The sequence below is a fragment of the Somniosus microcephalus genome, chromosome 8 (assembly GCF_052327205.1).
Source record: "Somniosus microcephalus isolate GS21.2 chromosome 8, FLI_Smic_1.0, whole genome shotgun sequence".
NCBI classification, from domain to species: domain Eukaryota; kingdom Metazoa; phylum Chordata; class Chondrichthyes; order Squaliformes; family Somniosidae; genus Somniosus; species Somniosus microcephalus.
In genome coordinates this window covers 229,300,313-229,312,875 of record NC_140994.1, presented here as the reverse complement: position 1 = coordinate 229,312,875, position 12,563 = coordinate 229,300,313, and the positions used below count along the sequence as shown (strand labels likewise).

The window sequence follows — 12,563 nt, the reverse complement described above, 5'->3', positions numbered from 1 at the left end:
TCCTGGTCGGTGGCCTGCGCGGTTCCGTCGCAAGACGGCTTTACGCGCCTGCTCAGCGAATTCCCGGAGCTCACCAGGCCCACTTTTTCGGCTTCAAGCACACGGCACGGGGTGGAGCACCATATCTCCACGACCGGAGCACCCGTTTACGCTCGGGCGCGGTGATTAGAAGCCGGCAAGCTGGCAGCCGCAAAGGCTGAGTTCCAGACCATGGAGCGCCTCGGGATCATCCGGCGTTCGGACAGCCCTTGGTCTTCCCCACTGCACATAGTCCCTAAACCAGGCGGCGGATGGCGTCCTTGCGGGGATTACAGACGCTTAAACGATGCCACGACACCGGACAGGTACCCGATTCCCCACATCCAAGATTTTTCGGCTCATCTGGCTGGAAACGCTATATTTTCTAAAGTGGATCTCGTTCGTGGATATCACCAAGTTCCGGTGCACCCTCCAGACGTCCCCAAAACGGCAGTCATCACTCCGTTCGGCCTTTTTGAGTTCCTCCGCATGCCATTCGGCCTGAAAAATGCTGCTCAAGCATTCCAGCGTTTGATGGACTCTGTATTACGGGACCTACCCTTCATTTTTGTCTACTTGGACGACATCCTCATAGCCAGTAAGGATTCGACAGCTCACATGGCCCACTTACATACACTTTTCGCCCGACTCAGCCAACACGGCCTTATTGTCAATCCGGCCAAATGCACGTTCGGAGTATCCTGCATTGATTTCCTGGGACACAGGATTACCCCAGAAGGCGCCGTCCCACTAGCCACCAAGGTAGAGGCAGTTACCGCATTCCCGCAGCCTCGCACGGTCAAATCCCTGCAAGAGTTCTTGGGGATGGTAAATTTTTATCATCGTTTCATCCCCAAAGTGGCCCGGCTGATGCAACCGCTGTACGAAGCACTAAAGGGAAAGTCGGGCAAGGATGTCCTCACTTGGACACTGCAAATGGACCAGGCGTTCCGCGATACCAAGGCGGCATTGGCAGACGCAACTATGCTGGCACACCCACATCTGGGCGCGACCGTGGCCCTCACTACGGATGCCTCCGACTACGCCATCGGAGCAGTTCAAGAGCAATGGGTCGACGGGGGTTGGCAGCCGTTAGCCTTTTTCAGCCGCCAACTGCGCAAGAACGAGCGAAAGTATAGCACTTTTGACAGAGAGCTGCTAGCCCTGTTTTTGGCCATCAGGCATTTCCGCTTCCTCCTAGACGGCCGCCCGTTCACTGCTTTCGTGGACCACAAGCCGCTCACCTTCGCCATGGCCAAAGCGGCGGAGCCTTGGTCAGCTCGGCAGCAGTGCCACCTCACGTTTATATCCGAATTCACGACGGATTTGCGGCACGTGTCGGGCAAGGATAATCTCGTGGCAGATTGCCTTTCCCGAGTCCCAGTCCAGGCAGTCCACCTGGGCATCGATTTCGCCGGACTGGCAGGGGATCAACTGGCAGACCCAGAAGTACAAGCGTTTAGGACCACGCCTTCCAGTTGGCAGGTTGCAGACGTGCCGTTTCAAGAGGCAGGAACCACACTCCTGTGCGACACATCCATGGGAGTGCCCCGGCCCATCGTGCCGGTCGAATGGCGCAAGAAGGTATTCCAGGCAATCCACGGGTTATCTCACCCGGGAATGCGGGCTTCTCAGCGGCTAATGTCCCGCAAGTTCATTTGGAAAGGTTTGGAAAGGCATGCATCTGGACGTCCGGGACTGGACAAACAATTGCGTCAATTGCCAAAAGGCCAAAGTTCATCGTCACGTCAAGGCCCCGCTGGCAAACTTCCCGGTGCCTGAGCGCCGTTTCGACCACGTTCACGTGGATTTAGTAGGCCCCCTTCCCGGGTCACGTGGATTCACACACCTCCTGACAGTCGTAGACCGAACCACCAGGTGGCCAGAGGCGATTCCATTGGCCGCCACCACCGCAGCAGACGTAGCCAGGGCATTTCTTTCGTCGTGGGTAGCTCGTTTCGGGGTGCCATCGGACATCTCCTCGGACCGCGATCCGCAATTCACCTCAGAGCTGTGGAACGCAGTGGCACAAGGCCTGGGTACCAAGCTGCACTGCACCACCGCGTACCATCCGCAGGCGAATGGCCTGTGCGAAAGGTTTCATCGGTCCCTCAAAGCGTCCTTCCGTGCCAGCCTGCGAGGACCCAACTGGGTGGATAGGCTCCCATGGGTGATGCTCGGCCTCCGGACTGCACCAAAGGAGGATCTTGAGCCTTCATCGGCTGAGCTGGTTTATGGCCAGACACTCAGAGTGCCAGGTGACTTCCTACCTCCACGCACCGAACCATGGTCCGCAACTCAACAGCTCCTACTGCATCAGGAGGCGGCTAGGAATTTCCGGCCCATCCCAACCTCGCAGCACGACCTGCAGAGGCCTCACGTTCCGACAGAGCTCATGAGTTCGGACTATGTCTTTATTCGGCAAGACGGTCACAGAGACCCACTCAAGCCGCCGTATACCGGACCCTTTCGTGTCATCTCAGCAGGGGAAAAGTTCTTCACAGTCGAAGTCGGTGGAAAGTCTGATACTGTTTCGGTCGACCGGCTCAAACCAGCCCACCTGGATCGGACTGAGCCTGTCGTGGCTGCCCAACCGCCTCGCCGTGGCCGACCACCGTTAGCCACCAGACCAGCTGTGCATCAACCCACCGTCGAACAGCCCGATTCGTCCCCCGACGCGCCTGCACCTCTGCCCACCGTTTCTGCCTCGCCCAAGACGCCGCTTCTGTCGCAATCCGGCTCTGGTTCTTCGAATAACGCCCCGTTTCCGCTGCCTGAGTTTCGCCGCCGTTCCACCAGGATCATTAAGCCTCCTACTCGGTTGACAATGTCTGTTAAAGTGGATTCTGGGGGGGGCGCCTGTGGCAGAGCCACCAAGGGTCTCAGAACAATTATTAATAATCCCTTTAACTACAGTATAGCGCAACCGTGGACTGAACCTTTAAACTGCCTGTTAACTGTACTGTATGGTGTTTTCCTGCACTCCACGTGATGACGTCATGACGCTGCTCACGTGACCACCAGTGGCACAAAGAACGTGATGACGTCATGACGTCAGCTTCCAGAATCTTCCAGTAGTCGTCGAGTGCCCAGCAAGCTGTATAGACCTGTATACCGTTTCTCCTGTAGTTTCCCTGCTAACTTCGTTGTTCATTAAAACCTGTTGATTTGATTCATCGAGTTGAATACTTTATTCAGCTAGGAACCTCCGTTCCTACAATATGGTTATTAGTAATAATGAAAGAAACATAGGTTGGGCGTTTATTGGCCAAATTAAAGATACATTAACAAAGTCAAAACCCTAACTTACAAAGAACAGACAGCTAGCCTGGCAGGGCAGGGCCATGCTATGTATGGGATGTTATGCCTCATGTAATCTAAGTAACTGCAGGCATTTTGTCTCAAAGTCTAATACAAGTCTCCAGGGAAACAAAACTTACACAGTTCCAGTTAAACACAACTTATACATTAACCCCTTACTTGTCTCGAGCACTAATACAATCATTTAAACACTATTATTTGTGTTACAGTTTCATTCACATAACCATATATATTTTTAGCTAACCCTAATTTCTTACAGCCAAGTAAGCATTGGTTGCCCTCTTCTGCACTTTCTCCAATGCCTGGATTACTTGCTGCAATATAGCATTCAGAATTGTACATAGTACTCCAGGTGCACTCGTACCAGTGATTTATACAGACTTACTATCACCTGGGGATTGTGCTCTATTCCTCTGGCGATATGTCCCAAGATCTAGTTAGATTTCCTTACTGCTGCCCTGCACTGGACTGCTGGTTTCTGTGAGCTGTCCACCAGTACCTTGTGATCCCTCTCCTGTGCTATGTCCTACAGCCTAGAATCATTGGGGGGTCATCTTCACTTTGGGTGCTGGTGTAAAACTGGCAGTTGTGAATCAACACTCTGTCCAATATTCCTTTTCATTGTGGAAAGGAAAATTGTGTGGGGTGTATAACATAAAAGAAAGACAGACTTGCATTTATATAGCACCTTTCATGACCACAGGATGCCCCAAAGTGCTTTACAGTCAATGACATACTTTGAAGTGCAGTCACTATTGTGAAGTAGGAAAAGCGGCAGCCAATTTGCACATATCAAAGTCCTATAGACAGCAGTGAAATAATGATCAGATCATTTGTTTTAGTGGTGTTGGTTGAGGAATGAATATTGGCCAGGATACTGGGGAGAACCCCCCTGCTCTTCTTCGAAATAGTGCCATGGAACCCATTAATCCCACCTGAGAGGGCAGACAGAGCCTCAGTTTAACATCTCATCCGAAAGAGGCACCTCCAACACTCTCAGCACTGCACTGGAGTGTCAGCAGCGATTATGTGCTCAAGTCTCTGGAGTGGGGCTTGAACCCACAACCTTCTGACTCAGAGCTGATGAGCCACGACTGACATGCAGCCAATGGACATCCGCCAGTTTTTTGCCCATTCCCAAAGTGAATATTGGCCCCATTTAGTTTATCTTAATTTTGCTTATTTCCCTTCTGTGTTCTCATTATCTTGAATTTGTCCATACTAAGTGCCATTTGTCACTCATCAACCAACCATCCTGACCTGTTGAGATCCTGTTGTATTTAATTTGCTTTGTCCTATTGTTTGAAACCTGTCCCCTTCCAATTTGGTGCCATCTGCAAACTTAGCTGCGTGTCCGACTCCACCACCAAATCGTTTATAACCCGTGTAAGCAGCAACAGCTCCAGTCGATGTAAAATTTGAAAAATAAAAAGTACATCGTGACTGTGCAGTTAAACGTGACTCTCCCAACAGCACAGTAAGGGTGTGTAGCTGAGCCGTACAGATCAGGAACGGCCAGATTCAATCCCCAGCCAATCTCGGCTGCAACAGCAATAGAGGTGCTATAATTGGCTTCAATATTAACTGGTTAGAGGGGGGGAAATTTGCTAAGCTTCAGCTTCTGATTTCTATCCAGTAACCGCTGCTGGAAGTGTGATGCTCCCTGCAGTTCAGCAGACTCTGGAAGTGAGAAACTTGCTTCTTCTGACTAAAAGACACCTCTTTGGTTCAGTTTTAAGGCTCATTCATAAAGAATGGCCTCTTGGGTAAAGTATGAGAAGGGAACTGTTCCCTAAGAAAGGAGTTAATGCCATGAGGAGAGGAAGAGAGGGGAGAAAACTGAGAAAAAACACCACAAGTTATACATTTGCTGTATTCTGCAGGTTGGGGGACCTCTGACTCAGAAGGTTTCTTTCATAAAATGTGGGAAATCATTTGTAATTTAGGTAAAATTACATTGCCACTAATGTATGATGTTTGGTACTTGCTGTATTTTAACCCAGGGAATGAGAAACTTGCTTCCTCTGACTAAAAGACATCTCTTTGGGCCCCTATTTTTCTTACAGGGCTTGACAGGGTAGATGCTGGGAGGATGTTTCCCCTGGCTGGGGAGTCTCGAACCAGGGGTCACAGTCTCAGAATAAGGGGTCAGCCATTTAGGACTGAGATGAGGAGAAATTTCTTCACTCAGAGGGTGGTGAATCTTTGGAATTCTCTACCCCAGAGAGCTGTGGCGGCTCAGTCGTTGAGTATATTGAAGGCAGAGATCGATAGATTTTTGAATATTAAGGGAATCAAGGGATATAGAAATAGTGCAGGAAAGTGGAGATGAGGTAGAAGATCAGCCATGATCTTATTGAATGACGGAGCATGCTCGAAGGGCCAAATGGTCTACTCATGCTCCTATTTCTTATGTTATTTTAACTCCGGGCGGGTGGTTGGAGAGGCGAGTTGGAAATTCACCCGCTGCTGCAGAACTCAAACCTATATTAACTCCCGGGGCCCATTAGCGTGCTGCCGGTCCACTTCTTGCCAGGATCAGGTGGGAATCTGCTGCCGGCGTCCAGAAATCATCTGCCGACATGCAGGTAGGTGCGGGGAAGGGGGTTCCTGGAGAGTCTTATTGGGGGTGGGGAGGGGGGGATGGGGCCACGGGGTATTGCGACGGGAGCAGAGAAGTTCTAAACTTTCCTAAACTTCTGCTCCTCCTGACCACACAAAACCAAATAATAAAGTTAACCATTCAGGGCCTCTTCACGTTCCACTCCTCTTCTGACCAGCTTCAGCCCGGTGGGAAAGCCATACCGGCTTCCCCATTCAGGCCCCAGTTAAAATCGCAATCGGGATTGGCGCGAAGCAGGCAAGAAATTGAAGGATAAGTCAGCAGTTTAACTGGCCATTAACCTGGCTGTCGCCAGGCAGGTAGGGTTAAAATCCTCCACTTGGAATTCTTTCGTTTATTTTAATCAAGTTGATGCTGTATGTTAAATTTTATTCCTGTCAAAAAAAGGAAAAAATTGAATGCTTGAATAAGTCCTCAACCTGTCACAGTTTTCTGTGTTATAATTGCATTTTAAGCCCATCTCCTGAATTATCTAAGAGCCGAATTTGTCTTTGAAAGAACAGCTTTTCATATGAGATGAACGATTTAATTGACTTCGCACAGTCTTACACAGAGCCTTAGATAATAGGATATCATTACGTACATTTTTTGACACGAAGAATCTATTTTTGCAAGGTTTATTATCCTCATAATCTGGACAGTCACCTTTTCTCCTGGCAACTGGCTGTGGCTCACAGTAGTTAAGAACCTATAAAAATTAACAAACACGAGCATATTTACCGCACTGGGTTATTATGTAAAGCACCTGTATGGAGTGAGACTGCTGTCTTGAGTATTTTCTCTCTAGGACTAACATTAAACTTTTTGATATTTCTATTTTGTCTTTGATTGGGTCAACAGCTCCTTAAATAGATCAAGTATAGATCTCACACTATTTTTCAGCCAACAAACCAGCAACCAATTTTGTACCAGACCTCAGTCATTTCGGGAACTAGCAAGAGTAGCAGTTTGTTTTGTGAATGTATCTACCTTCCTCTATATTCTCCTTGGCACCTTACCCAGGCTTCGAAGGATTTATCGATTTTGCAGTGCAACATGTTGAATCACTATGGGAAGGGGGACGAGAAGGGAGGACAGATGTACCTTGAATTTTGACAGATGATTATGATTGTGAAAACCACAAATACTGTAAGTTGAATTTCTTTAACTTTGCCTGTTTTTTCCAGTGTCTGTTGGATACGAATATGAATCTTGTCCGAATCTTATACTGTGGGAGAAGAGAACTGCCTTGCTGCAGGGCTATGAACTGGATCCATCCAATCTGGGTGGTTGGTCACTGGATAAGCACCATGCATTGAATGTAAAGAGTGGTGGGTTGGCTAATTTCTAATAGCTTATTCTACATGATTTCTTGTAATGCACAATCCTTTCAAATACCTATTATGCTGTGACAACTTAATTTAGATTCTGACAGATATTACAACTATTTCAAGTACATCTGATGTACACAATTACTTTTTGGGAGGAAAATCATGGAAGTTTACAGCACAAAAGGAGGCCAGGCAGCCCATCGTGTCAGTGCTAACTTTGCTGCAGCAGTCCAAAACCAATCCTGCATTCTCCCATAGTCCTGTATCTTCCTCTACTTCAAATATTTATCCACTGTTCCCTTAGAAGGTGCAAAGGTCCCTGCCTCACACACTCACTGTGGCAAAATATTCCATGCTTCAACAACCCTCTATGTAAAGAAATATCGCCTAGCCTCTCTCCTTACTCTCTTCGTAAAAATTTAAAATTGCTGACCTCCTCATCCCCAACCAGAGGAAATAGTCTTTCCCAGTTCACTATCAAAACCCTTCATAACTAAAAAAACCTCTAATAAATCTCCTCGTAGCATTGAATCAGAGAAGCGAAATAGATTGGGGGCTAAATTCGGTTGATTTGCGCCTCCCGGTAGCGCCCTAATAACAAACGGCTGGGCGTGAAAATCAGCGGGAGGTTAGCGGCGGCGCTAACGTTAGCGCCGCTGGCGGTGACATCATTGCCGTGCGCAGCGCCCTGTTCGTGCCCCAGCTGTAACATTGGGTGGCGCCCCCCCCCCTCCCGACTTACCACTGGACGCTACGTCCGCCGGGGTCAGGGGGGCCTACCTGCGGCCGGGGCGGCGCTAGTTAAAGGGGAGGTGGCGGGCAGCCATTTTCGTTGCTGGCCGCCTGCCAGCACCTGCCCCCGTGAAGAGTCCCCCCCTCGGGGTGCCGGCTGCTCTCTGTGAGCCTGGCACTCTCGTTTGCCAGCACTCCCAATCCCTGGTGGCCCAGCTGGGCGCTGGGATGTGCTGCGCCAGGCCCCTCCTTTTTAATAAGGAGAGGAAGGCTTGCAGTACCGCAGCACGACGTGCCACAGCGCATGGCGCTACTGCATGTAGTGCCGCGATATTGGCTCACAGCGCCCCAAGCGGGGCGCTTCCAGTAGTGCCCCTCCTCCCTCTCGGGGCACTACCTAGGAAAATTGGCCACAGGGGCGCTAATTAGCACTACTGTGCCCGCGGGGCGCTACCCAATTTTTACCCCATTGTGTTTTATATTGATTAACCATTTAGGGACTAGTTGATTATATTTTTGTTTTAAAATCAAACATATTTTCTGTTACTTTTTATTTGAATGTGCATGTAGACAGGGTTTGTCCTCAAGGGCAGAAATCCCCAATAGTGAAGAACATGATCACATTTCCACATTCCAAGATGATAGTGGACTACAAGTCTGTCACAGCCAAATCAATTTTTGTTGCTAAGATTAAAATATACACAATATTTTAATTTGAGGGCATAAATGATGTAGGTCTCAAAGTGCTAAAATAGGCCCAAGTCAGCCTCAGTTCAAGTTCCAGTGGTGTGGATGTATTGCTGCTAATTCCAATCTCTCAATCCCGATTCAGGGAGTTGTTTCTCTTTATACTTTTAATACTGAATGCCTGGCGTCCTAATGGCTGGCCAATGCCTGACACTTCTCAGGTCTTTCTCATACCTTCCAGTCACTCCTCCTGCCTTACCTTTTGCCTGTAAGTTTTCTACTGCCTGACATGAATTCACGTTAACCTTTCCGTTCCCTTCCAGCGCAATGCGCCTTCATAAATAATATGTCTACTTGTAACATCACACAGGATAATTACACATGAGGAAGGCCATTGACTCATCTGAACTCATCCATCCAGGATGTCCCTTCAGTGCCCTCCCCATTGCTGCATCTAATTTCTTTTTTTAAGTGCTTCCGGAATTGTTCTATTATTTTGCTTTTTTCAGGAGATTGTGTGACTGGGGGAAGTGGGGGCGGGCGGCTCTTAACGGTATAAGAAAGCTGAATCATGTCAGGATGGGACAGGTTGGATGCCCCAGTTGGTTTTTTCGTATCCTCTGTCTTACGTTTGTATGTAATTCATGCCTTTTGACACTAGAAACTAGCCTTATAAGAACATAAGAAATAAGAGCAGGAGTAGTAGGCCTTACGGCCCCTTGAGCCTGCTCCGCCATTCAATAAGATCATGGCTGATCATCGACCTCAACTCCACTTTCCCGCCCGATCTCCATATCCTTTGATTCCCCTAGAGTCCAAAAATCTATCTATCTCAGCCTGGAATATACTCAAAGACTCAGCATTCACAGCCCACTAGGGCAGAGAATTCCAAAGATTCACAACCCTCTGAGTGAAGAAATTCCTCCTCATCTCGGTCTTAAATGGGCTACCCCTTATCCTGAGACTATGCCCCCTAGTTCTAGACACTCCAGCCAGGGAAAACAACCTCTCAGCATCTACCCTGTCAATCCCCTTCAGAATCTTGTACATTTCAATGAGATCACCTCTCATTCTTCTAAACTCCGGAGAGTATCGGCCCATTCTACACAATCTCTCATCATAGTACAGCCCTCTCATCCCAGGAATCAATCTTCTCTTCTCTGCACTGCTTCCGATGTTTGAATGCCTCCTTTGTTTCTCTGCAACACAAACTGGACACTGTACTCAAGGTGTAGTTTAATCAGGGAACTAACAATTTGGCCAAGTGTGATTAGCTGATGAAGTCACAGAATTTTGAGTCACAAGGGTAATGCATGTCACCAGCCTTAATTTTATTTTTTGACTGGGTGCTATAAATAGAATAACCAACTTGAGAATGGTGGCATGCTATAAAAAGATTCAACCCCATAATTCACTCCCACCACCCCACAGGCTTTTGGAAACACATTTTGCAATGAACCTTATCAGTCTCTGGCGTTCTACTGCTGGCTGTCATTCATTCTGTTGAGATAAATGTTCATTGTAAAATGTTAATGCTAACCCATTCTATCTCTGCTCATCAGGTGTCTTGCACAAAGGAAATGGAGAAAACCAGTTTCTATCCCAGCAGCCGGCAGTGATCAGCAGCATCATGGGGAATGGACGCAGACGGAGCATCTCCTGCCCCAGTTGCAATGGCCTTGCTGATGGAAACAAGCTCCTGGCCCCTGTGGCCTTGGCTGTTGGTATAGACGGCAGTCTGTACATTGGAGATTTCAACTTTATCAGACGTGTTTTTCCTGCCAAGAATGTCACCAGTATCCTGGAGCTGAGGTAGGAGACATGGTAATAAATCACTGTCACCTGGAGGTTTCTGGTCTGCTGCATTATTGGCTTGAGCTCTGTGACTGAATTTGCCTGTGATTGTATCTGGAATATAGGCTGAACATTCGAGGAGAAGCCCAGCATTCATTACAGTGCCTTGCTACTTGCTAGAATTGCAGTTGCTATTTCTTCTTTATCATTCTCATTTTAAAGTTATTCATTTGATTAAACCACTGATTTCCAACCCGTGAACCTCCCATAATTTTTTTGCAATACAAAAAATATTCTTTTGCTGATTCCAACTTTTCCCTCTCCTCTGCCCCACAAGCAAAAATACTATAAAAACAGCAGGCCAAACATTTAACAGATAGTTGTGCCCACGAACTTGACTCTGGCTCAAGCGGCAGTTCTCACTTATCAGGGACTATGTCAGGTGGCCCCAGTGGCCATTCAAGTCAAGCATGAGTGGCAATCGTTTGAAATAATATGTACTGGGAAGCATAGATTGTTTGTCCCCATACCCTCCTCCAGCATAAGCTGTGTTTGATGTTGAAATGATATAAACTATGTTTGGTCCTATATAATTTTTAGAAAAATAACTGATTTTCCACTATGGTATGCTTTTCTCTAACAGTTATTTTTATGAGCAGTCTTAGATGCCTATCCATCTAAAAGTTCAAATGTAATAGCTGCTTCATTGCTGACAACGTATTGCATTTTTAAACCAGTAGCTCATCCATGCTTACAAAATTACACAGGAAGAAACTGATAAGTCGCATTGCACGCAGAAAATCACCTTGGCTGAAATCATGAGAGCACGTCTCTTTCAAATCCCACTGCAGTTCTTCATTCATATGGCTGTCTTCAGGGCTATAGAGAGAGGCCCCTCAAATTCCATTCTCTCGGGAAATAAAAATAATTTAAGCAGAAAATAAATGGGTGTGATATTTTCCTGCAACTTCTAGTAAAATAAAGTTCAAATCCATATTACTTCAGCTCAAATGACAAAATTCAATTCTGGAAGCCTAACAGCCTTTGCTGTCCACCATGAGACCCATTACTAGCAAAACAAAATATCAGAGAAGCTCATTAAAACTCCTCCTCCCTCTCCGTGGCCTTCATTTGTGTTTTTATTTTATAAAAGAACATAGACTGGAATGTGCGAGTTAAGGCATGGTGCCTTAACTCACACCAAGTTCCATTCACCCATCACCCCTGTGCTCGCTGACCTACGTGGGCTCCCTGTCTGGCAACACCTCGATTTTAAAATTCTCATCCATGTTTTCAAGTATCTCCATCGTCTTGCCCCTCCCTATCTCTGTAACGTCCTCCAGCCATACAACCCTCCGAGATCTCGGTGCTCCTCCAATACTGGCCTCGTGTGCATCCCCGATTTTAATCGCTCCACCATTGGTGGCCGTGCCTTCAATTAACTAGGCCCCAAGCTCTGGAATTCCCTCCCTAAACCTCTTTGCCTCTCTACCTCTCTGTCCTCCTTTAAAATGCTCCTTGAAACCTACCTCTTTGACCAAGCTTTTAGTCACCTGTCCTAATATCACCTTATGTGGCTCGGTGTCAAATTCTGTTTGATAACACTGCTGTAAAATGCCTTGGGACATTTTACTACATTAAAAGTGCTGTATAAAAGCAAGTTGTTTTTGGTAGTGTTAAACTGCTCAAAGTTCTTGCAGTTTTTGATGCTATGTGAATCGCTTTGATAGATTACTGTATTTTAATAGCAAAATACTGCAGATGCTGGAAATCTGAAATAACAACAGAAAGTGCTGGAAACACACAGCAGGTCAGGCAGCATCGAGGAGAGAGAAACAGAGTCAACGTTTTGGGACGAACCTTAATGTTAACTCTGTGAGGGAAAAATTCAGTTGTTTGCACCTCCCGTTAGCGCCTTAAGAGGGCGCCAATTGGAGCGCAAAGCAACTAGCGCCCGGGCGCGGCGATGTTTGTGCCGCTCGTGAAATTAACTAGACAGTTTGCGGCGGCACTAAACACTACCGCCATGATCTCCTGCGCCGGCAGATTGTGACATCAGTCGAGTGCGCAACGCCCTG

At 47.4% G+C, this 12,563-nt stretch overlaps 1 protein-coding gene across 7 annotated transcripts in view; it reads left to right on the top strand.

The window, feature by feature from the left end:
- LOC147114145 (teneurin-2-like) overlaps positions 1-12,563 on the top strand; it is a 1,360,318-nt gene that overhangs the window by 1,284,485 nt on the left and 63,270 nt on the right. For all 7 annotated transcript variants that reach the window (XM_085995783.1, XM_085995782.1, XM_085995780.1 and 4 more), the window contains 2 exons: positions 7,129-7,272; positions 10,254-10,503. In XM_085995783.1, the coding sequence (XP_085851909.1) occupies positions 7,129-7,272; positions 10,254-10,503 (394 nt within the window). The remainder of the gene's footprint in view (positions 1-7,128; positions 7,273-10,253; positions 10,504-12,563) is intronic.